This window comes from Balaenoptera physalus (genome assembly GCF_965194825.1).
Source record: "Balaenoptera physalus genome assembly, chromosome: 2".
NCBI classification, from domain to species: domain Eukaryota; kingdom Metazoa; phylum Chordata; class Mammalia; order Artiodactyla; family Balaenopteridae; genus Balaenoptera; species Balaenoptera physalus.
Window position 1 is genome coordinate 120,721,126 of NC_138883.1, and position 26,279 is coordinate 120,747,404.

At 43.0% G+C, this 26,279-nt stretch overlaps 1 protein-coding gene and 1 long non-coding RNA gene across 11 annotated transcripts in view; both read left to right on the forward strand.

The window, feature by feature from the left end:
- The window catches only part of SCAPER (S-phase cyclin A associated protein in the ER), a 467,951-nt gene that overhangs the window by 435,376 nt on the left and 6,296 nt on the right, over positions 1-26,279 (forward strand). For 9 of the 10 annotated variants that reach the window (XM_082452595.1, XM_082452600.1, XM_082452599.1 and 6 more), the window contains 2 exons: positions 99-248; positions 25,041-25,232. In XM_082452595.1, coding sequence (XP_082308721.1) covers positions 99-248; positions 25,041-25,232 — 342 coding nt within the window. Of the gene's footprint in view, positions 1-98; positions 249-25,040; positions 25,233-26,279 lie in introns of those variants that run through there. The other variant, XM_082452603.1, reaches the window with a different exon arrangement.
- On the forward strand, positions 255-8,623 carry LOC309656375. Its single transcript, XR_014261310.1, has 2 exons — positions 255-6,059; positions 7,242-8,623. It is a non-coding gene; the product is annotated as an uncharacterized lncRNA (long non-coding RNA).

Sequence of the window (26,279 nt, forward strand, 5' to 3'; positions counted from 1 at the left end):
TCATGGCAGAAGGTGCACAGGGCCCAGGTGTGTTCTGTGATTTGCAGCCCTGGCTGTCCCTGGGCTGGGGAGTTCTAACTGCTCCTTGTCTTTGTTAGTCTATTGTAGGGGCAGAGGGCTTGTCCCTTGCATTCCGGCACATCGCCAGCTCCCTACTGGGCCACTGCAGCCACGTCTCCTGTGAAAGCCTCCTTCATGAGGTCATCGTCTGTGTGGGCTACTTCACTGTCAACCACCCAGATAACCAGGTAAGAGGCACAGGAAAAGTTCCTCAGACTGCTTCCCCAGCACTGAGAGTGTGAGGTATTGGAGTGAGAAAAGGCAGGCTAGCCTGCTGGAACCCATCTGTCCTGTGTGGGGCCCTTTAACCAGGCTCCAGGGATATGCCTCTGACTTCTCTCCAAAGAGATTTGATCAGCACTAGACCAGCACTAGGACTTCCTCTTAAAGCTATAAAAATAAGATATTTTTAATAAAATATTCTTCTTAAGCCACACAGAAGCATCTACTCCCTTACCACGTAGATCCTGATGCTTTATTCATATTTTTTTGTTGTTGTTTTAATGAAATAGATTACATCTTTCAACTTGGGTCACTTTGCAAATATTATAGCATTAGTCTGGTGCTTTATGAAACTGCTCTTGGTCTTTGGCTTCTGCCTAGGTGCTTAAGAGGGTGCCAGATGGTGCTGGAGGGGAGCCTGAGAAGGCAAGGCTTGGGCCTTACCCCCTTGAATCACCCAGAGTAGTTTTGCTTTTAACTGTTTTGATTATTTGGTTTCTGAGCAAGATTTCATTTGTAAATAGGGTTCTGTTGCTTTAAAAAGTTGGGAAATCTGTGTTACAGATTTTATTTTAAAAATAACAATAATAAAGTACTTTATCTTTTTTTAACCTTTTATTTTATATTAGAGTATAGTTGATAAACAATGTTATGATCGTTTCAGTTGTACAGCAAAGTGTTATACATATACACGTATCTATTCTTTTTCAAATTCTTTTCCCATTTAGGTTGTAATCTTTATTTTTAAAAACAGAGTTATGGCGTAACTAACATATCAAATTGTAATTCCTGACTACCTCATTTATCTAAAGCCTCATATTCAGCAACCTTAATTATGTGGATTATAGCTGAGAAAAAGGCCTATGAACAACCCTTAACCCTCACTCTAAGCTTACTAATTTTTATTTTAGGCAACTCTCTAATAAGTGTGCTTACTAGGTTAATTAGCCTGCAGTAAACTAGACCAGGGCGGAAGAAGGGCAGGAGATAGCTGTAGTGCCAGAGCCAAATACAAGGTGAGAACCTACACACTAAGAGCTGAAACTGCCTATCTGATAAGAAGAAAGAGGATAGAAAAACACAAGACAAGACCTCAGAAGTTGTAGCCATCTGGGACTTCCCTGGCTGTCCAGCGGTTAAGACTCTGCGCTTCCGCTGCAGGGGGCGTTGGTTTGATCGCTGGTCAGGGAACTAAGATCCTGCATGCCGCGTGGCACGGCCAAAAAAGAAAAGAAAAAAAAATTGTAGCTATCTGGTTTCAAAGGGACACTAAGCCCTGTATTTTATTTCCCTGGATGATTGTTGATGCCCCCCGTGTGGACCCTGAGTGAGCATGGAGGCAAAATGTATGTTCTGTGCATTCCCTTTAAGAAGGCTGAGGAATATGAAGTCCATTCTAGAAAGATGTCCATGATTAAAATGTAGAAAATGTGGACCCTTGCCAGAAGAAGCGTCATACGTAGAAAAATTCCCCTTTCGCAGACCTCGTTGCCAGAAGGGTAGATCTTTCTCACCTCCCGCCACGGGAGCACTCACGCAGTGCTCTCTCAGGTACTGATGCTTTGTCCTTTCCGCGGACTAAGCCCAGCAGGTTCACAAGTCTCTTACAAGCTACTCAAGGAAGGAAAGTTGAGCAAAATCTCCTGTGTGGTTTTCTTTTCTTCATGTGTATCCATTTGACCTACTAAATTGCACTTCATTTCCCTCTAAAAGTTTGTTTTTATTTTTCTGATTACAAAAGTGTTTCTTACTCATCATGAAAAAGATAGGCAAGTGTAAAGAAGGAGGAGGAATCACTGATCTCACTGTTGAGATTCCTGATCTCACTGTTGAGATAGTCACTGTTACCATTTTGGCAGGTTCCTTACAGTCTCTTTTCTGTGAATATTTTTGCCAGTTAATATTATTGAGATATAATTAACATGTAACACTGTATTATTTTTAAGTGTGTACAGTGTGAAGATTTGATATATTTATATGTTGCAAAATGATTAGCACAGTAAATTTAGTTAGCCATCACCTCACGTAGTTAAAATTTTTTTCCTTGTGATGAGAACTTTTAAGATCTACTCTCAGCAGCTTTCAAATATACAATACAGTATTGTTAACTTCAGTCACCATGCTGTACATTACATCACCAGAACTTATTTACCTTATAACTGGAAGTTTGTACCTTTTGACCACCTTCATTCACTTCACCCACTCCCTAGCCCTCTATGAATATTTTTATATAGCTGAGGTCATATGGTATATACACTCCTATCCTGCTTTATACACTTAACATTATATCATAATCCTTCTTTGTGAATACAGTTTTTAATGGCTGAGTGGCTTTATCTTGTGTAGACAGCCCATGGTTTACCTCACAATTTCCTGTTAAGTCGTTTACCATTTATCATGACACTATCTACTGCACTTATAAAGAGGTAAGTAATTTGTGTGTGTGATAATATTTTGCTGTACAGTTCTACAGCAAAAAGTTCAGTTTCTTCAGCACACCCATGTTTAGGGATGGTTGAAACTCTTTGCTTAAACCAACTCTGTTGTGATGAATTTACTGAACTCAGAACTGTGTAGGATTTCAGAGAGATTTTCTGCTGATGCCAGATCACAGACTAATCCTCTCCTATAGATAAAACACACACTCTAAGTATCTCTGGGCTCACCAGAGTCAATGAGAAATGGGGTCGGGGGAACTGGTATTTGGAAATGGCATGTTAGAACTGACGTGGACCTGATGGCAAAGTAATGACTGGGCATGTTGGGACAGGAAGAAAGCAGATTAAATGGGCAGAGAGAGCAGTAAGCAATACAAGGAGGAGACAGAGACCCTATGGCTTCTCAGTTGGGGAAGAAGCTGTGGGGTTTAGAGGTAATTGTTGAGAGGAAGAAATTAGAAAAGTAAAAAAAGCCAGACCTCCTTTCTCGACACCTTGCCTCCCAGAGGGACTGAATCCTAACTGGACATCCACTTCTGATTTGGTGGAAGGTAGAAGGTCAGAGAAGTCAGTTCAGTCCTCAGGCAATTGCTGAAATGTAACAATCTGTGAAAAGAAAGAATATGACAAAAAGTAGAGAAGAAATCAGAAATTGATAGAAATGAGAGTAATTGTCAAACACTGAGACATTGCACCTTATGGAGAGATGCTTTTCTAAAGCATAACCTCTGGTATTTGTAGAATTCTTTATACTGCTTGCCCCATCTGTGGTCTCTTGGACCTCATTAGCACTTCATTGAGGCTGTAGGCAGAGGCATTACTCCCACCTCACAGACAGGTGAAGAATCGGGACTCAGAGAGGTGAAATAAGCCCCCTGAAATGACATAAAGAATTGCTAAAATACCAGGACTAGAACGCAGGTCTTGCAAAGCCCAGCTCAGTGTTCTTCTCATTTCACATTGCTTAAGAAAATTAGATGTATCACCGGCCCATTCTACCAGTGATCTCTGAAGTATTTCTTGGGCAGGGGTGGAGGGTTTAGAAGATGATGCCCATTTACCTAGACAGTACACTGAGAAGCTGCCATTCTGCAACTCTGAATGCTTCTGGGACATATCTGTGCGCCTTACGCGGGGAAGACGCATAAAGATCCTGGGAAAGTGTAAATGAGTGTGTTTTATGAGCACAAAATGGACCCTAATCTAGCAAATAGAAGGCCTGAGTTCTAACCTCAGCTCTGCCACTAGCTGCGGGATCTTAGATAAATCATTTTCCCTCTTGAGGCTTGAGCATTTTTGACCATACAAAAAGGAATTGGATTGGCCAAAAAGTTCCTTCGGTTTTAAGGTAAAACTAAGACACATTTTTCGTTTTCACCAGGAGCTTTATTGAACAATGTATTCACTGTTTTGTTCCACTACCTTCTGCCATTTTTCAGGCAACTTCATAATTCCATCTTCCCAAAACTTTTTATCTTTTTGAGCAAAGAACTGTTCCAGGTGCCTTTTACAGTCTTCCAGGAAATTGAAATTTTTTCCATTAAGAGAATTTTGTAAAGACCGAAATAAATGGAAATACGAAGGTGCAATGTCTGGTGAATAAGGTGGATGAATCAGAACTTCACAGCCAAGCTGTAACAGTTTTTGCCTGGTCATCAAAGAAACATGCAGTCTTGCGTTATCCTGATAGAATCTTATGCGTTTTCTGTAGACTAATTCCGGATACTTTTCGTCGAGTGCTGCTTTCAGTTGGTCTAATTGGGAACAGTACTTGCTGGAATTAATCGTTTAGTGTTCCAGAAGGAGCTCATAATAGAGGACTCCCTTCCAATTTCACCATATACACAACATCACCTTCTTTGGATGAAGACCAGCCTTTGGTGTGGTTGGTGGTGGTTCATTTCGCTTGTCCCACGATCTCTTCTGTTCCATATTATTGTACAGTATCCACTTTTCATCGCCCATCACAATTTGTTTTAAAAACAGAACGTTTTCGTTATGTTTAAGTAGAGAATCGCATGTGGAAATATGGTCAAGAAGGTTTTTTTCCCATAACTTATGTGGAACCCAAACATCAAAGCGATGAACATAACCAAGCTGGTGCAAATGATTTTCAGCGCTTGATTTGGATATTTTGAGTATGTTGGCTATCTCCCGTGTGGTTGATTGTTTTCAATGAATGTCTCGATTTGATCGCTATCAACTTCAACTGGTCTACCCGACTGTGGAGCATCGTCCAGCGAGAAATCTCCAGCACGAAACTTCACAGACCACTTTTGACACGTTTGATCAGTCACAGCACATTCTCCATACACCGCACAAATCTTTTTTGTGTGTTTCAGTTGCGTTTTTACCTTTCTTGAAATAATAAAACATAATATGCCGAAAATGTTGCTTTTTTCCTTCCATCTTCAATATTAAAATGACTATACAAAAATCCCCCAATTTTGATAATTTTTTTTTTAATGCACTCTGATATGACAGCTGTCACAATACAATCTAACAAAATTGTTTCGAATGAAGTTAAAGACAACTAAGCGCTACTAGAGCCATCTTATGGAAAAAAACAAACAAACCTTTTGGCCAACCCAATAGCTTGGTTCTGGAAATGGATAGTGGTGATGGTTGCACAATATTGTGAATGTACTTAATGCCATTGAGAATGGTAGGCTTAAAAATGGTTAAAATGGTAAATTATATGTTATCCATATTTTACCACCAAAAAAAAGTTGTGTTTTTTTGTTGTTGTTTGTTTTTTTTTTTATAAATTTATTTATTTATTTACTTTTGGCTGTGTTGGGTCTTCGTTGCGGTGTGTGGGCTTCTCGTTGTGGTGGCTTCTCTTGTTGCGGAGCATGGGCTCTAGGTGCATGGGCTTCAGTAGTTGCAGCACACGGGCTCAGTAGTTGTGGCTCACGGGCTTAGTTGCTCCACAGCATGTGGGATCTTCCCGGACCAGGGCTCGAACCCATGTCCCCTGCATTGGCAGGCAGATTCCCAACCACTGCGCCACCAGGGAAACCCTTTTTTTTTTTTTTTTTAAATGATGATCTAGGATGATCTAGAATTGTCCTAGATCATCTCTCCTTTGAGCTCTGTGAGTCTGTGATATTTTAAAGGCTGAGATTAGAACCACAGACGAGCATTCTGATCTTATGGAGACATATTGTGGTTTTTTAGATCCTCCTTGCCCTACTCCAGATTCTTTCAGTACCAGATGGCTTCATGAGCTGCTTGCCCACTCCATGGCAGCTCATCCTTAAAAGCTGAATATACCTTGGTTCTCCTATCTTAATACAGGGGGTCCATTGGCAGACACTCACAAGCAGAGACTTACAGGTGAGATGTCATTGTCCTTGCTGTGTGATGCCGTCTCTAGCCACAGTCGTTTCACCTGCACCAAACAGCCATGCTCACCATCCGTGGCTGGGCTCCACGCCCATCAGGCTGCATGGCAAGGGAAGGGTAGGGGAAATAGCCTCAAGCTTACTGAATGATAACTGCTCATATCCCAGTAGAACTGGGGAGTTTTCTGTAACTAAAAAGTTGATTGTTTATTTGCATTCTAAATCCCCTTTCTGCTCCCTCCAAAACCCAGTAATTTGCCAAGTGAGCATTTGCTGAGGGATATGGAAGTGCAGTTTTAAGCTCTCATTCCAGTTTCAATCACAGTTTCATGGAGCCTTCATCCTGGAAGGGCCCTGAGATACGTAGTCCGGCTCCCTCATACTGTAGATGGAGACACCGAGGCTCAGAGAAGGAAAAGGAATTGCCAAGCAAGAACTGGCAGAGCCCAACCTCCTGATTGGCAGTCCAGTTAGTGCCCTTTCCACCTCACTTCTGTTCTTGTGAAAGTGAATTTATTTAACCTCATGCCACTTTCTTTAAATCAGAGAAATTTCAGAGGAGAAATTATGATGCTCAATTCATTTCATCTTTCCGTATCATTAGGCAGAAGTCATGTTAATTTGCAGCGCCTGTTTGTCCACAGAGGATTCTTTATTTCCACCTTGTGTCTTTATAAGACAGGAGATCCTGAACTCCTGCTGCAGCCTAAGGCTGTTTTATTAGGAAACTGCTTTGCATAAAGGATTGGCACTTTTTATTTGCCACCATTTAGTCTATTAACTGGAAGGACTGAGCCCCATGATACTAAAGATGACTTTAGAAGAGAAACCTGGATAATAAAAGTAATGCCCCATCCTTGATAGAACCAATCATCTGTTTCCTATAGGGCTGCAGTTTCTAATTAAAATGTTTTTTTTAATCAAAAGCTTCCTTGTCTTTTACGGTACTTTCATGACTCTACGTTCCTTCCCATTTAATTATTATAATGAACATAATTAGTATGGGCTGTCAGACCTTCACTTTATTTACATTTTATATTGAATAATTAAATGTGGTCTGATAATTAAATTAACTTGAATGACAGATGATTTGACTGCCTGCATATTACTGTATTGGGAATAAGCACCTTTGCATATTCATTGTAGTTAGTGACTGACTTTTTCATTTGGAAAGACCCCATAGATTCCAGCTATCAGAGCCGAGTCTCCTGTGATAGTTGAAAGGAGGAAGGATCCCGTTGGCCCACCCTCCCCCCATCAGCTTCTCTGTAGAGAGTCATGCAGATCATGTAATCATCTTCTCGGCACTGCACCAAAGGTTCCTGAATGTGTCTGGGGAGATCAGAACCTGCGAGTAAGCTGGACAGTGAAGCTCTTGAAACTAGATTCTGCCTGAGCTGTGTGACATGCGCTTTCCAAGTCTTTTGTAGTTTGATGGCTTAATAAGACAATCCAAATGTTAATTGACTAAACGGTCCTAAAATGTATCCGTTGTACTCACCTCAGATGTTTCCCTGCAAACAAAAAACAGGGCAGTTTCCCAGTTGTATACCATCTACAAGTGAGGGACACAGAGTTGTGTTTTAAGAGTGGCGGTTTTCCAGAGCTCCGTTGTAGCCTTTAGAACTTTCAGAGGTGGCCTAATTCCTGCTCACACATTCTTACTTTACTCTTTGTTTTTCTCGAAGGCAGATGGTCCTAGGTCACACCCATTTGGTAAACTCCCCCAGCCCCATCCAAGTCCAAGAATGGAGTCTGCTATGGTGGGCTCAAAGTGGAAACTCCAGCATTCAAGGCCTTTCTGTTCTTCCAGTGTTGGCAGCTTATTCTCTAGCTGTCACACAAACGTCAGCTTTCTGTATTTTCTTTCTTTGTGTGACAGATACAGTTCCTTTCACAAAATAAAAATGTATCATGTCTAAGGAAGGGCCGAAGAACTTCAACGGTATAACCATTTTGGAGTTACTCTCAATATTACAGCACCAAAGAAAACTATGGGGTTTTCCCAAAAGTAGAACAATAAATTTCCTAATTAGAAATAACTTCTGCCTAAAGATTTTTTTTAAAGTATTGATTTATTTATTTTTGGCTGCATTGGGTCTTCGTTGCTGCACGCGGGCTTTCTCTAGTTGCGGTGAGCAGGGGCTACTTTTCGTTGCGGTGCGTGGGCTTCTCATTGCGGTGGCTTCTCTTGTTGCAGAGCATGGGCTCTAAGCACACGAGCTTCAGCAGTTGTGACCTGTGGGCTCAGTAGTTGTGGCTCGCAGGCTGTAGAGCGCAGGCTCAGTAGTTGTGGCTCATGGGCTTAGCTGCTCCGCGGCATGTGGGATCTTCCCGGACCAGGGATCGAACCTGTGTCCCCTGCATTGGCAGGCGGATTCTTAACCACTGCGCCACCAGAGAAGTCCCCTGCCTAAAGATTTATTCTAAGACTTCTAGTGAGTGACCTGGCTGATATTAGAATGGAGAAATTTGCCAGTTAGCAGTTTTGGCTGCTTATATTAAAAGTCACCAATGTCACAGAATCCAAATAAAAGATGCCTTTTACTTCCCTCATCTCTTTGGTGTCCTCATCTCTCTTTTCTAACACAAGGGTAGTTTGAAGTACCATGAGCTCGTACCAAGTACCTTTTAACTCCAAAAACTACCTGAGAGGTTATAAGGAGCTCCCTCCTTGACCTGGTTGCCTTGCCAGGGAATCAGCTGGAGTAAATGGCAGCCTCCGCAAGGGAGCCTTCACTGAGCTCTCAGACGGAAGCCTTCACCACCCAAGACTAACATTGGCCAGGTATACTTGTAGCACTTAACTGAGAAAGGAACACTCCTCTCCCCCTTTGTACAGGATTGTGTCCTAATTCATGGCTCACGAATAATCCCACGGATCCCCCTGCTTGTGGCTGATACAGCGATAGTTAAGGTGGCACCTGAATGGATTCACGTCTTGAGTCAGTCAGCAGTTGAGGTTTTGAACTTCATCTCTGATAGTACTAAAAGTCAGATGTCACACCTCCGTGACATAGACCATAGGCTCTGAAGGCAGCTGGCTTTGAAATCCGTGTTCTGTTCTTTCCTAGCACTGTGACCTTGGTTTGGTCAAGTTACTGAACTGTGAGCTTCGGTTTCCTCATCTGTGAAATGGAGGACATAATACCACTACTTCCCACATTGTTGTGTGAATTAAGTGAGACAATAAAGGCCCTGACTCATAGTGAATGCTCAAGAAAGGCAGCTGTTGCTATCCCTGATGGCCCTGTTACCATCATCTTTATGGCACTAAATAATACACCTGATTCAGCAGTAGGCTGAATTCATAATTCTGGCATAGTGATCGGAAAAAAACACGATTGTACAGGTAAACTATCCTTCCTTCACCAGTCTTCTCAGTTTCTCATTTTTGGGGAACTCAGATTCAGAACACTCCAGTAAAATAACTGCTGTCAGGAAATCTAACACTGAAACTTCAAAACTGAAAGCTAACCATAGTTTCATCTCCACTCTCCTATAAAAAGTTGGGAACCCACTAAGCTCCTTCAGCAGTGGAAGTGAGACCAAGAGCATGAGTAGGGTCATTGTGAGGGCTTAGTTTAGCTGCAAGATGCCATGAAGTTAATCATCTCCTTCTGAGCTCCATCCCAAGACTGGGCAGAGCAGCAGAAAACGCACAAGGGGAAACCAAGCAATAAACTGTCAGCACCCTATTCCCCAGGTGCCCAAACCCTGATCCTGTGAACAAGGTCCAGAGCTGAACCCTACTGCCAGGTCAGGTGTGTGCACAATCCTCAGTCATCCTTTGCTCACTTGGAAATCTTCTAATGGGGTGGAAAATGAGGCCAGAAGGAATATTTTGTCCAAGTTTAACTCATGAGCAGTGGTAAATCTAATTTTTTCTGGTCCTGCCTTGGTGTTTGGTCATAGAGGGACCTTTTTAATAAATCACTGAGATAGACTATAAAGACTTAATCTGTAATCACAGAGAAAATACCTCTCCTGAGGTAGGAAATCTTACATAAGATCCTCATCAGTCACAAAAAGCCCAGCACCAAGGAACAAATACTAGTGCAGCAGTCAGGACAGCTGGGTCCTTTCACAGCTGTACAGCTGTGTGATGCTGGGCAAGTCACTGCCCTTCTCTGGGCTTTACCCAGAGTTAGGCTGGGTACTCCCAAGGGCCCTTCCAGCTCTGATGGAGGACAAATATATAATTCTAAGGTGAAGTGGGAAGTCATGTCCAGACCAACATAAGTACTTGAATTTAATAATCTTCATTTCTAATTGCAGTAATCGCAAGTACTCCACTGTAGCCATGCTGGTCTCCTTGCTCTTCTACAAACACACCTCTCATGTCAAACCTTTGTTCTTGCTGTTTTCTACCTGGGAATCTTTTCCCTCAGAAATCAGCATGGTTTGGGAGGTGGGGGAGTTTCAAAGGTTTTTTTCTCAGATGTCATGTTATCATGACCACAGTATCTAAAATAGTGTATCAGCCCCATGGTTACTGTTTCCCCTTTACCTTGCTCTATTTTTATTCATATACTTATTACCCGCCCTTGACATTTATTTATTTTGCCTGTCTCCCCGCTCCCACCCCATCCCGCTAGAATGTTAGTATCTTGAGAACAGAGCCTTTGTCTGCAGTGCCTACAGCAGTGCCTGGCACATAGTAATTACTTAATATTTGTTGAATGAATTATTGGATGTTGAGATAATACATCTCTTCTTAGGCATAATACTGCAGAAAAGGATAAAATGGCCCCAGATTTTGAAGGATACAGCACTTCTGTTTTAGTGACCAAACCTCCTGAACTGACTTTTAGCTAAAAATTTAAGAGCCATTTCTTTGGCACTATAAGTTATTTATCTTTGAATTTATTCTAAAAGAAACTTCTTAGTTTTGCTTTTGCTGGAGCCAGTAGTTCTGAGATCCAAAGGAAACCACTGTGCTTAAGGTTTGGCAAATCCTGCATTTGAGAAAACAGCGGTGTGTGAGAGAAAGCTTTGGAGGCAGACTTAGGTTCACATCCTAGCCCCTCCTCTCACTTGAGTGATGAACTTGGGCAGGTTACCCTGAGTGTCGCTTTCCCCACCTGTAACATAGAGCCAAGAAGTCCTAACTCACAGGATTGTTGTGAAGGTTAAATGTCATCCTTATTACGTAGGCCCCAAGTTTACTTGACTCTCAGCTATGAGAGTGGATATCTTTGGGGTATTTGCTTATCAAGTTGGTGGCATTGTCACAGCAAATCTACACTGACTTGTTATGATTTGGTTAAAAAAAAAAAGGCTTTTTGGCAAGTATGCCTCACTCTGAAAGCACACACTGTGGGAAAATTTACACTTAAAGACCCCCAAATCACCATATCATTCATTTAATAGCAAGTTTCCTGAGGGGATTTTAAAATATTTTTCTTAAATCTCTTCATGTGTATGTAATTCCTTTGGGATTATGCACCTTTGGTCTGCCGTCAGATGCTGCACACCTCGTCAGAGACCCTAGTGTGCAGGAGTTCTGTCATGGTAGCCGTGGGCTGGTCTCTGTTTTAAGGAGTTGGTAGTATGTTTCTGTAGCATGATGAGAGGAACATGGGCTCTGGAGCCAGGTGACCTATGTTATGGTCACAACTATACCACTTACTAGCTCTGTGATCCTGGTCAAACCCCTTACATTCCTGGTGCCAGTTTCCTCACCTATAAAGTGGGGATGACATTGATAACACCTCATAGGGTTGTTGTGTAGATTAAATTTGATCATGCGCATAGTGTTAGCACATTGCCTGGCTGGGAGCAAGTGTTGACTGTGATGTTATTGAAATTATCGTTGTCAGCCTCCACATTCCCTGCTCTTAGTGGGAAAATCCCTGGAGTATCCACTCAGTCAGCTCTGACACTTGATATCACCTTAGCTAGGCCATCTCTGTCATCAGAGCGTGTGTCCCCGTCTGTTGAGAAACTGAAGAGAACTCTATGTGTCTCCGTGGACGCAAAAGATATAGAAGCACCAGGAGGTCCCCCTGTAGGGGTCTCTGGGCTGCCACTCACCGTGCTGCTCCAGCACAGCTGCGAAGAGAGGCTGGGAGGGTCAGTCTGCTCTGGCCAGCTGCCAGCTCCCCTTCCCAAGGGGCATGTGTAGTTCATCTGGATGTACCTGACAGGTGATAAACATATGCTTGTCTGGAATGCAATGAAGGAGAATCTCTACTCACCATTTTGGGCTGCAGAAATAGGAAGGGAGACCTCACACCCGAATAATTCTCTTCTATATGGGCAACGGCTAAACTGAAAACACACCACAGAGATAACTCAGAGGTACACTGAGATTGTGTTAGGAAAAGAAACTGGAAAATGCCTCACATGAATCAACGTGAACATTTAATGGGCCTTAATTGGAACCTTATCCTACTGTACTTAGAGCAGAGAGATGAAAGTAAAAGAAATCTGAGAGACCATTTATTTCACTTGAGAAAGCAGTAAACTGAAACTACAAAAAGATTTGACTACTATTATATTTTTATGATTAAATAAAATTGTCATAGACTGGTGCTAGTGAGCCCATAAATGCTCCATGGAATGCATCCATGCTCTCTGGCTGCTGTTAGGATGTGACCAGAAAATCCATCAGGCTGTGCTCTGCATTTATTAACCCTGCTGTTGTTCTCACACCACCCAAAGGCTCCATGGTGAGGAAGGTTTGACCCAAGTTCTCCTCACAGGAAACGTCCAGAGCCCACTTGGAATATTTGTATTTTAGGGCATTATTAAATACTGTCCATCTACCTACCCACCTCCCAACCCCCCACACACATGTCCTGTTAGTCTGTAATGGACATAATCTTGCCAGTACTCGTGTGTTTGTGTGTGTGTAATTATAAGTTCTCTTTTCTTAAAGAAGCTAGATTAGAAAATCAGAATAGTTGAGAATGTGGAGATAGCATATTTTGTGTGAAGACTTTTCATTCATTCCTAAGAAAAATATGTTCTAAACTATTTTTTTTACCATATTTAAATGTAATATCTGTGCAGGTATAGTCAGCAAAAGGTGGTTATGTGTGTGAATGCTCGTAGCACAGGATTATATTATTTCTGCAAGTTCACAGACCTTCAGAGATCATCTAGTCCAACTCCCCTCATTGCCAGACAAGAGAAGGACTTGCTCAAGTCCCTGGAGCCAGGCCTCCTGACACATTATCTAGGACTTTTTGTGACCAGCCTTCTCTCTTCTCCCCTCCCCCCACCTTGTGGTAGATGGGACACAGGTAATGCAAATAAACAAAAAATCCAAAATAAAGTAGTCGCTCAAATGTATGATGGTACAGTGAGTCTGTATCATTTCCAAGGTTTGTGCTCTTTAGACAAAGTTCTTTCTCAAACATAAATTAAAACAGAAAAAACACGTATGGGTATAGTCCCTGACAAATTATAGAATCTGTGACTTTTAGGGTTAGCCAAGTTTTTAAGAGAATCTAGCCCACACTTCTTGTGCTACAAGATGTGTTTGAAGGGAATTTAAAACATGCTTCATTTAAAAGGTAACTCTTCTCACAAAATAGACAACATGAAAGAAGTAAAAAGAAGCTCTAACATGGAACAGAAGGCTGGAGGTGACTTATTCTTGGGGAAGTGCCCCATATCATGAGCTTTCTGTCCATATGAGCATTCATCACTCATTCCTTCTCTCATTTATCAGCTTCTGCTAAATGCCCACCCCATCTCAAACCAAGCGCCGGGAGATAAAGAAATGAATACAACCCAGATCTTGTCCTTGTGGAACCCACAGCCTAGGAGCAATGCGGTCAGTGCTGAGGCTCATTCCTTCCACAAACATTTAACGAGTGCCTGCAATGGTCCAGGCACTGTTCTAGACACCCAGGAGACAGAGAGAAACAAAACAGACTAAGCCCCTGCTCTCAAGTTGCTGACATTCTAGGAGAAAAGGGAGAGACAGACAGTAAACAAACCTGGATCGGTGCTAGAGCTTCCTCTTAGAAATATTTCACAGTGGAGGTGGTGCTTGAGCTGATATCTGACAGTGGAATAGATACTTACCAGGTAGCAAGGTAGGAAAGACATTCTAGGCACAGGAAAGACCATGAGCAAAGATACTGAGATGTAAAATAGCCTGGGAAGGTTTACGAACTGCAAACTGTTCATTCTGGCTGGAGCTTAGGAGGTAGTGGAAAGAATAAGAGCTAAGAGTGAAGAAGCAGGCCAGGCCCAGGTCATGAAGAGACCTATGTGTGGGGCTGAGAATTCGGGATTTATCCTCTAGGAGATGATGAGGAGAGCAGCAGGATGATATGTTCAGCCTATGTCTGAAAGTCCATTCCAGTATGTGGAGGGTGGGAAGACAGGCATCAGGACTTCCACACTGGAGCCCTAGGACTGGGACCTGATGCCCCTGGTTCTGAAGCATCATTCTCGCCTGCAGGAGCAGAACGGCATTTGAGGGGGAGGCCTGCCCAGAAGCCTCCTTTGCACCCCCTCTGCTAGTGGTACTCAGCACACAGCCTGTCACCCATAGGAAGCAGGGAACACAGCTCAGGGGCCTTCTCACCCAGTTTCCCTGGAGGGGCACTGCAGGACAGCCACTCACCCTTTGCTACATGAAGAAAGCCCTCGTTTCTGTAGGATCACCTGGTTTCCAAAGCCTCTGAGAGGCCAAGCCCCCAACTACTGGCTTTAGCCTCTCCTCGTGCCCCTGGCTGCTTTCCTCCCTCCTTCCCTTCTTCCTCCTCTTTCTTTCCTCCTTGACCCTCTGCTGGCGCTAGACAGCAGTGAATCCCTGGGACCACCAGCAAGAAGGCTAGTGCTTAAAGGGCCTGCCTCCCACACAGTCTGCCAAGATCTCTGCATTTAATCTCAGCCTAGAAATCTATCTTATGGCAGAAGCAAGCTTGGGAGGAGAGGAATTTGTTTGCAGTGCTAGCCAAGGGAATCTTTGTGTTTCTCTGCTCTGAATTTGATTTGATTATGTATGTGGACAGACTCTTAAAATTTTTCTCATGTGGTATTTAAATAAAGCGACTTCAACACCCTCCCTACTCTACCCCCAAGGCATGAGATTAGAGAAACAAGGTGTGTGTGTGTGTTTGGGGCATGCCATTTCTTTATATGATTCATAGAGGTCACTGGCCTCAAGGCCCCTCCTGTCATATTGTTCCTCTCCTGGGCCTGGGCTTCAGGTGTGATGAGACTTGTCAAGAGCGATGTGGATAGAGAGGCTTGTGCACCGGCCGGGCCACTGCGGCTGCTACCTCTTCACTTCAGCATTGTAGCAGGACCAGTTTTGCGGGGAGGAATGCAACAACTACTTTGTTTCTGCTCTGCTAGAAAAATATTCTTTGTTCCAATGATTTACAGACTCTTTTGGCTGTCTCTTATAATGAATTTAGATGTCTAGACGCCTATTTTTGCCCCTTTGTTGAGGACACCTTGTCTCTGACAAGAAATGGAAAAAAGCAAAACAGGAATTCCTCAGCATAAAGAATTTGCCTTGGTGAGATTTAACTATTTGTATACATTTCTGTCTGACCCGTATTCCACTCACCCTACCACCCTGGCCGATGGAGGTGGTTTGGCCTTAGGCTTGACCGACCAGCTCACAAGTCTTGCTGAAAGACGCTGCCCCTGCCCCACCTAGCCCTACTCTCCGCACCTTTGTGCCAAGAGGCTGTTGGATTGGACAGGGTGCTGGCTGAGGTACTCAGTCAGCTGTTCTTGTAGGTCCAAAGACAGTGTCTCTGAGGACCTTGAAGGCGCTGGGAAGAGTAGACCCAGGGCTCTGGTGCGGAAGGTATAGGCCCCTGGAGTCAGGTTTGGAAACCAAAGCTCAGTCCTCATTCATTCATTTCCCAGATGGTTATTGAGTACCTATAATTTGTCAGGCACTGTGCTAGACACTATGCCAGATGCTGGGGATACAGCAGTGAATAAAAGGGACATAACCCCTGTTCCCATGGAGCTTATAGTCTTAAGAGTGTTGAAAACTGGAGATTCACATCTGCCTGTCTTTGCCTAAACAACTGCTCGTGCATCTGGAGCCAGGCAGGCCATGTGTGTGGTTCTGTCTTCTGGTGCATGGCAGACATGGGGTTGGAGTCCCAGTGACGTAAGTAGTTAGAAGCTTGCCAGAGGGCATTCTGAGAAAAAAAAAAAAAACTAATAAAAATAAAACAAAATGCAAAGCTTTCTCCTAAATAAGGGGGAAATTCAGGATCACTCTTAGATCTTAGCAAAATCAGCAGGATTCACAGAGTATAAGTAGGTAAGACAGAACATGACCATTTTCTGTTTTGTTTCCTTGAATTAGGTGAGTTCTAGAGAGAGAGAGATTTTACTATAGGACACCATGGTTGTGTCTAAGATGCTTGGAGGGATGGATGGATAGATGGATTTGGAGAGGGGCAAGAAACTGCCACAGAACCTTTTTCTACTTTATTTCTATTATTTAGTGTCATGGTTTTGGTATGGTCAGGGAATGAGCTGTTCCCATATAAGTGAATTTTGCAGAAGACCAAACTTACCTTTAAAACATGATGTTTATTTAACATTAACTCCATTCTCTAGTAGGTCTGTGTCAATGGACTTGAGAATATGGGGAGGGCGAAGGGTAAGCTGGGATAAAGTGAGAGAGTGGCATGGACATATATACACCACCAAACTAGTAAAATAGATAGCTAGTGGGAAGCAGCCGCGTAGCACAGGGAGATCAGCTCAGTGCTTTGTGACCGCCTAGAGGGATGGGATAGAGAGGGTGGGAGAGAGGGAGACGCAAGAGGGAAGAGATATGGGGACATATGTATATGTATAACTGATTCACTTTGTTATAAAGCAGAAACTAACACACCATTGTAAAGCAATTATACTCCAATAAAGATGTTAAAAAAAAAACCCAAAAACATTAACTACTTGTGTTCATTTTTTAAATATTACAGTCTCCTGTCTTCTTAAACTTAAATTATACTTAATATATTATATATTTTTTGATGCCTTAAGAAATGAATACCTACTATAATATCAGGTACAGGAGGATTATCATGTATGTGAAGCAAATTTTTAAAGTGTAGAGTACTAAGAAAAGGTAAGGGGTTATAATATGATATTGTACTACAGTACATTAATGCACTCAAGACCAACCATTTATATACTAAATGGTTCCAGGCAACTTTCTGAATTCTTATTTCTTCTTGAAATAATTTTAATTCCCACCCGTCACTTATTCGTGTCAGCTGATGCTTCTTCCTGTTGTCAGTTTACCTATCTCCAGCAGTCTCCAAATTTGCTGATTCCAGTCCACTTTGTTAGACTTGCTTCTGAAATGTGAATTGGTAGACTGAGTCGGAGCTTGCAGAACTTTGCTGTGAATAATTGACATCGGTTTTGTGGAAAGACTGGGCACTCTATGAGGGCAGGGGTGTGTCTGACTCATTCACTACCCTGCTCCCCGAGCCTAACACAGCACTTGGCCAGAGTAGATGCTCAGTAGATTTTTGATGAATGAACTGATTTGTCTGCTCAGCGGTCTGCCTGCTCACTTCCTGGTTCTTGGCTGCATTCCAGGTGGTCACAGTTGGAGGAAGGGGGCCTTCTGGGTGAGGAGAATTGGGCTGTTTTCCATTTACATAACATGATAGAGTCTCCATAGGCCTTCCTAGCCACTCTCCTTGGGATCTTTGAAGTGAGTACAGCAGTTGTCATTTCACAGATGTGAAATCTGCAAACTCCCCAGGCCAATTGCATTTCTAGACCATACTTAGAACTACTCAGTAGCCTACCTCCACTTTCCTTTTTTTCTTCTTTAAATTTAACTGTTGGGAAAAACTATTCAGGTCATACCAAGGATTAACATTATAAATATATTATAGATGATAGCAGTTGTTTCAAAAATGTAAGACCAGATTTGCAGGCACTCAAAACCCAGAAGGCAGCTGACTACATAACCATCACAAGAGGGTCCTCATTTCGGAGTCGCATGTTCCAACAGTTCACTCCTGAGAATCTAGCCCCATTGCCAACCGTTCCTCTCTTTCAAGTTCTTAGGTCTGATCATTTGAGAGAAGCCCTTAGCACAGCCCAGCACATAGCGGAGAACTGGTTATTTGATACCTAGCCAAACAGAATATAGGGTTTTGAAGAAAGGCCTTTTGTGTTGGTTTAATCTGTGTATGTCAATTGGTTTAGTCTGTTTAGAATGACAGTATGTCATCCTCATCTTCATCTGGGCTGGCAAAGTTGTGCGAGAAGCTGGCTGGCAGCCAGTCATTGGAATGAGCTCAGGTGACAGAGAGCCCCTCTGCCTAGGAAGGGGCAGCCTCATGAGTGTCTCATAGCCCTGGACAGGCCTGAGCAGTGAGAGAAAAGCCAGCAGTCAGTCATAAGAGTTTTCCAGGCCCAGCTCCATAAGTGACTGGCTGGCGGACCTGCGACAAGTCTCTCAAACTTTCTAAACGTTAGATCTCTTCTTGTAAAAGAGTATAGTCATCCCTGTCTGCCCACCTCACAGGGTGTTTAGAGACTCAGACAATGTAGGGAAAGGGGCTTTATAGACTATTGAGTAATGTCTCCGCCAGTGACAGGCTTTCTGCTGTGTTGGGTATTGCTGAGGTTCTGGCAGCATGATATCCTAGAAGATTTTGGATTCAGTCACATCAAGTGAGAGACCAGTGTCACCCACCACCCACAAAGGAGGAGGATTTTTTCCAGACCTCTCTTTATAACCAGGCCAGGGAGCCCTGAGTTTGTGCCTAGGATGCTGAGGATCGCAAGCCCAACTTCCTTCTAGGATAGGAGACAGAGTATCACAAAATCCATTCTTTAGGGATGTCTTAGTTCGGGCTGCAATAACAAAGTTCCATAGACTGGGTAGCTTATAAACAATAGAAATTTGTTTCTCACAGTTCTGGAGGCTGGAAGTCCAAGGTCAAGGTGCCAGCCTGTTCAGGTTCTGGGGAGGGCCCTCTTCCAGGTTACAGACTACCAGCTTCTCATCGTATCCTCACATGGCAGAAAGAGGACTAGAGAGGCCTCTGGGGTCTCTTTTATAAGGGTATTAATCCCATTCATGAGGGCTCCACCCTCATGATCTAATCACCTCCCAAAGGCCCCACCTCCTGATGCCATCACATGAGGGTTAGGATTTCAACATAAGAACTGGTGTGTGAGTGCGGATGTGGGGGGGATGCAAACATTCAGTCTATGACAAGGGACTAGCTATTGCAGACCTAAGGCAACATGATGTGGAGACAATTGAGGCCCCCGAGTCAGAAAACGGCATCTATACCTCATGCGAAGAGATTGTGGTATGATTCTCCCCCAAGGTAAGGCACAGAAGAATTTGTTAACTAGGGACCCTCTGTCACTTTGATTCATTCATTCCAGTAACTTTGATGTGCCTAGCCCTGTAGCAGAGCAATGGAGGACAGAAGAGTAAAAGATACAGTTGCTGCCCTTCTGGAACTAGGAATTAAGCTACACACACTTAAATATGTAATAGCTGCTGCCTTGTCTTTGGGTTGAAAAGGAGAGGCATTCTCAGGCTGTGCTACCTGGGAAGACTTCCTGGGCTTAAGGATTTCCTTAAGTGCTTGGAGGGAAGCTCCTCCTGGGTCTGAATCAGGAGGCCACAACACCAGCCTATTAGCTTCGGCCCTTCCTGCTCTGTTTTCAGATTGACAAGTCTAGCACAACAACCTCAAAACACACGTGCACGCGCGCACACACACACACACACACACACACACACACACACACACACACACAGTAAGCTTAAGACTGTTTCTCTGTACCACTACCTGCATTTCTTGGATCGTGCTTATGCTAGGATTTTCTTTTCAGAGCCTTCAGAATGTACTTCCTACCCCACCACCACAAGATCCTAGCTGCATCCCCAGCACTGTTTGCATAGCTGTCTCCTGTGCAGGCAGGGCCAGGGAGAGGCCGCCGCGGTGGCTTCCCAGGTGGCATTAAGCTTGCTGATGAGTCCCAGCCAGAGCAGGGCCTGCAGCTGCCAGACGCCCTGTTCTAATGAGCAGCCCTTATGGAGAGATGGGGGTGGGATGATGGAAAGCATTCATTAGGGCTCACGCTGGGAGGGGACTTCTGGTCCTGCAAGTGTAGGGAAGCCAGATCCGGCAGCAGAAGACTCAGAGCAGCAGAGCTGGTGAGCTAACCAAACACTCATAACTAACATTGTTTTTTATTAATGCATTGTGGTCACGGACACTGTCTCATTTGATCCGCATGTAAACCCTGAAGGCTGCCATCTACCTCTATTTTATTGAAAGAACACTGAGGCTCTAACTGGTTAACTGACCAGAGCCAGGCCTAGAGCCCAGGGCTACCTAACACCAAGCACCCTTGAACCTGCAGATTCACGGCTTATGCCCACTGAGAGACAACTGACCCAGTCACTTCTAAGATCCACCTGGTTAGTGAGGGTAGCCTGCTAATGAAACTTTATTCTGGCCAGGGGTGATGAGGAATCAGACCTGAGCTATGGATTGAATTGTATCTCCCCAAAATTCATATGCTAACCCCCAATGTGACTGTACTTGGAGATAGGGCTTTTAAGAGTTAATTAAGGTTAAACGAGGTCATGAGGGTGGGGTCCTAATGTGATAGGATTGGTGGCCTTATAAGAAGAGGAAGAGAGAGATCTCTCTTTCCATGTGCACTCACTAAGGAAAGGCAACATGAGGACACACTGAGGTGTCAAGTCTGCAAACCAGGAAGAGAGCGCTCACCAGAACCCAACCATGCTGCACCCTGATCTCAGACTTCCAGGCTCCTGAACTGTGTGAAAATAAATTTCTGTCATTTAAGGCACACAGTCTATAGTATTTTGTAATGGCAGCCTGAGCAGACAAAGACAGGCTGGTTATTGAACCTAGGCATTTCTTCTCTCCACGTAAAATTCCTCCACCTACAATTCTCAGTGCTCAGATCTGATCTAGCCTTGAAGGTCCAACCCACCTTCTCAGTGCAGCCTTCCTCGCCTAAGGAAGGAGGTGAGGGGTCCCCTAGTACCTTATCCTTCCCTCTCTGATGACCCAGGCTCCTTTGTATCATTGTCTACTGTGGACATACTTCATCTCCCTGAGAGCTAAAACTTGATTCCTGTCCATGTCCCCAACAGCACTTGGCTCACAGGAGGCATTCAGCAAACGTCCGCTGAATTTAGAGCTCTCTTCTGGCTCTCTTACTCAGTGCACCCAGATTATGCTTCACTTGGTAGGAAGTGCAAAGATTGGAGCCAGAAGGCTTAATGGGTAGTCAGGGATCAACAGGTGAAAGAATCAACATGTCCACTTGTCTACTCCAGATTCCTTTTATTTTTATTTTTTTCCCAGATGCCTTTTTAATGCCAGCATTCAGATCCTCTTGGCCCCCTTTCCACAGACTATAGCACACGTTGGCAGCATGCAACTTTCCTTTTTCTAAAGCCCCTTCTTCCCAGAACTGTTGATAGTTCTAAAAAGAAAAGGAAGTGAGGGTCTCTCTCCCACTTCCTCTCTTACCCTCTCCCTACTCCCTCCCCCAACCCCTTGCCAATGATACCAAAGAAAAAGTTGGTGAGTGCCAGGGCATTTGGGTAAAAAGTGTCTTTCTTCAGTGACTGAGGAATTAGGCCCACTGGCCTTTGCTTAGAAGACCAAAGGAGAATTCTCTCCAGAGAATGATTGATCGAGACTGAATCCAAGAAGGCCTTGAAGTGCTAAGAACATAAGAGAGATCTTATGTTCTAATACAGTCAAGTAGTTTCTGTGACTTGTCTTAAATTCAAAATGCAGGAATCTAATTTTCAGTGAGAAAGAGTATATTAAAGACCCAGAACCCTTGGTCGTGTTCCCTTTCTTTATTTGGGTGCTGGCGACACAGGTAGGTTCACTTCGTGAAAAATCAAGCTATTAACTTAATGGGTGTGTGTGTTATACTTCAATGAAAAGTATACTTTTTAAAAAATTAAAACCCAAAGCAACTGAGCTATTTGCTTAGGTCACACAACTAGTTGGTGACTAGAGTGAAGGCAGGAACTCAGATCTCCTAGTTCTTCTTAAGTTAGTACCTATTTTAGAATCACATCTAAGAGCAAGAGGCAAGTTCAGTTTCAGTCTCTTTTGATCTGAATGTTGCTAGAAATTTCCTTAGTTTCCTTGGAGCCCTACTCTGCATCTGAAAATGGACATCATGTTTGAGAGGAGGTTTCTCATTACTATTGAGGCCACACCAGCTCCCTACCTACTGTCTCTGATGACTGTGGCCACCAAAGAAATCTACAGGCAGGTCACATCCTTCCCTTGGTGCAGTACTCTGGAAAGGGGCTCTGTGAAAAGCTTCTTTATATTTGTGTTGGACTGTGTGTCTTGTGTCTTGAAAGGAAGGGCAGGTGGCCTGGCCAGGCTCAGGGTAGTACCACCTTAGGCCTTATTGGCAGCCCTTTGTCTGGACAAAGGTGACAGACCAGCAGTTATTGATTTAGTTGCAGCTCCATGAGGAAGGCATACAGAGAGACATATTTACATCATATTGTATGTCTGAGATTTCTCTTATGTACGTTTCTTTCATTCAGCAAGAACTTCATGTCCTGTGATGACACTCTATTGACTTTCTACTGATTTTGGAAAGCTTAAGTAGTCCAAGGTGACATTTGACCTACCCCCTAAGGCCTGGGAGTGAGTGGATGAAGTAAAACTGAATCATGCCTTCATCCCCTAATCTGTCAAAAGCCCCTCAGGAAACTCTCTCCTGGTACCCAAGGCCCTGAGCTTTGAGGTCAGGCTGTTTGCATCCCAGCCTTGCTTCCCTGCCCCTACAGGAAGTGCTTATTAGCCTAATTCAGATGATTATTCAGCTGTGCTCATGACATCAAACTGCCACTACTCTGTGCCAAGAGCCCACCTGAATTATCCAGGAGTAGTCTCGCCAACTGAGTCTCAGTGCTACAGGTTGGCCACTTCCGGGGTCTCCTAATCCTGTCTCCCCACAATGTCTGAAGTGTGATTTGAGGGACAGTGACGACTACATGTCCTACTCTGGCTCACAGCCAAGCCAGGAGGTGTGGCTCTCACGGACTGGACCCCTTACCTATAATCTGGTTGAGTCCTGTCATAGTTAGTCCTATGGGTAGAACTCCTTACCCCAAGGTAACCAAACTGCCTGCATCCATTTGTGTCTTCCGCAGTCTGAGGACTTAAAGGTAGTGGCCCTCTGGCAGGTCATCTCACTACACTGCTGGTGACCTCTGTAAACTCACTTTTTCAACAGGCAACTGATAGCCAGCTCTGTTCCCAGAGGGGACTGACCCCCAAGGCGCTCTGCCTCACCCCGGCGAGAGTCAGGAGTCCAGGTGGAATAAGTTATGGTTAAGCTCTCATGTTCTGGGCTAATTTACCAGGAACCAGGAATTGTCATCTTTGAGTTAACATTGTGCCTGTGCTAGCCAGACTGTCCAGTTTAATGTCTTTTCAATTAGTGAGTCTTACAATAATAGCATTTTAACAGTGAAGTTCCAAAGAAAAGACTTCTTCTTAATTTTTGTCCAAAGGGAGAAAAGAGACTTCTAATAATTGTATCATTATAAATTCTAAAGTGATGATCATTTGGCTGTGCTACAAAATTTGTAGCTAATAATTAAAATAAAGATTTAAGCAAATGCTTTATCAATAAAGTGGATGATAGGGCATATTTTTCTCAGCCAGTGTCAGAAATGGCAGCATATAGCCATGTGCTGAATTGTCACACTGCAAGTCTTTAAAATTCCTGCTGGATTTGAAGGTATTAACAAGTCCCTATCAACATTCTCTAAAGGTTTTTGATGTCATTTTAGCTATTGAACTAAAATATGTGAACTATTACTTTGTTGATTTTCTTCTTAAACCAAACTGCATTATCATCTGAGAGTGTGTTCTTAAAGTATTGTTAAAAGTACTTTGAAAACTTGTAAATCCCTGTAATTTATGTTTCTCCTGCCTCTGCTGTTTCATTCTGTCCTTCTGGTTTTAATTTGAATGCAGTCCTGTCTGGGTGTGTACCTGTAAAACTGTGTTTTTCCAAGTACAATTTACGGTCTTGACCTTAGATTTTACAGTGTTCCTAACCTTCCCTGAGCTTCCTCCTATACCAAGAAGTGGGCTTTGGGTCACCCAGCTCTTTTATATTAGAACAGTCTAATCAAGGTTACTTGAAACAGATCTGATTTTGACATTTCTTAGTTTATCATGTAGGCCTAGGGAGTAAGTTAGGAGGGCTTCCCTGCAAGCCCATTAATTGCATTGCCCCATTTCTTAAAATGTACACAGTTGTAAACCTAGACTGCTTCAAGACAACAGTCTCATTTATCTAAACAATTCTCCTTTTAGACTCAATGGCACTGATGGAAACATAGATAAGCTGTATGGATCGGAGGAAGGAACTTTTGGAGCCTGTGTTTGCTGAAACTGTTCCCATTCCCTTTACAATCCCCTTTTCTTTCCAAGGGTTTGTCTGCATACAGAATAGATCTATCTGCGTTCAATATATTCCGTGAGCTAGGTTAGTGGGCAGGACTATAGGAAAGGGTATCTTTCTTGTGAGTGAGCTCTTTGCAGGTTTTAAGGAATATGGCTGTTTTGCTTTAAGGGGAAGAGTGAAGGGTGGGGCACTCTGTTAAAGCAGTGTGTATCCCGAACCCATTTCACAGGCAGCCTGTCTCCATGATAAATGCATGATTCCTCGTGGATTATAAGAATTTTTAAATGGGTGCAGAACTTTTGGAATCTTTTCCTTAAGTTAGGAAATGAGATTTCTTTCTTTCCTGCTCCTTTCAAATATCACTTAAGTTAAGCTCTGGTAAGGAGTTTAGGAGTCTTTTTTTTTTCCTCCTTACACTTATTCAGCGTGTTCTCCATGGTTCTTACTGGCACTATTGGCTGGGGAAGGGGGAAACAGGGCAGGCAGGCCGGGGCTTTTTGGCAGCTGACCTGGGGTTCCTCCTCTGTTTCAGGTCATCGTGCAGTCCGGCCGCCACCCGACGGTGCTGCAGAAGCTTTGCCAGTTGCCCTTCCAGTATTTCAGTGACCCACGGCTGATCAAAGTGCTGTTCCCTTCACTTATCGCTGCTTGTTACAACAATCTTCAGAACAAGATCATTCTGGAGCAGGAGATGAGCTGTGTTCTCCTGGCCACGTTCATTCAGGTACCTTCTATGTTATGCCTAAGTCTCTGGCTCTGTGTGTAAGCTGATGCAATTGAAAAGTAAAAGCGAACCAGCTGCTTATTCTTGCCATCCACGCCACCTTTTAAAATTTTCACATATTTCTGTGCTTGAAATTAATTTCTAAAATATCATGATAGTAAAACTGGGGTTTGAGTGTTGTATAATTTCTACTTGGAGGATTTTAAGAAAAGGGTATTTTTCCAATTAATGAAATGGTAAGCCTGCACTAAGGAAATGTTTTTTAAAAGACTTCTTTAAGGCTTTAACTGTTAATTTCATCTTGCTTTTTGTCTATTTATAGGGAAAAGATAATGATTGCTGAAGAAAGATCAATTAAAATGTCAGTTTATTTGTAAATTTTTAAATAAATATTTTAAATAAATTTTTAAATAAATAAATACACACACAGCCTGTGTGTGTATAATAAAAATCTGTTATGTTGCTTTTTCTTAAATCTAAAACGTTTAAGTATGGCCTTATATTTTTCTGATCCAGTTAAATTCTGTAGGACTGGAATCAGAATTAGTGCTGTAGCAAAGCAAAGCAGTATTTCCACATCTAAATTAACCCAGTCTTGACAATAGAAAATCAAGTTGGCTATTCTTTAACATTTGCTAATAGCTAATCCTGTGATTTTTTTTTTCTGTCACTGTATATCATTATTTGCTGAAAATCTTCCATTTTCCTTCAAATGTTCCACCCTAAAACCAATCTGTTTTTGTTCCATGATGCACATGTGATTAATAGACAGTGTTTTCTGTTCATAATAATGAAACAGAAAGCAGAGCTCTGTATTGTTATTGTTCCTTATTCTGGCTGATATACGAATATCACTTTTGAAAGGGTGTAACTGTGCCCGGCTGGTTGGGATGGCTAAAGAGTCCCCCAAGCCTTCTTCACCTTAGATGGCAATTAGTGGTTTACATTTCTTAAACTATCCTCTATTAGATGATCAGTTAATAAACATACTAGATCAATTGTTTAGAAATGTTTTATTTTCAGCTTAATTGTTCTGTTTGAGTCTGG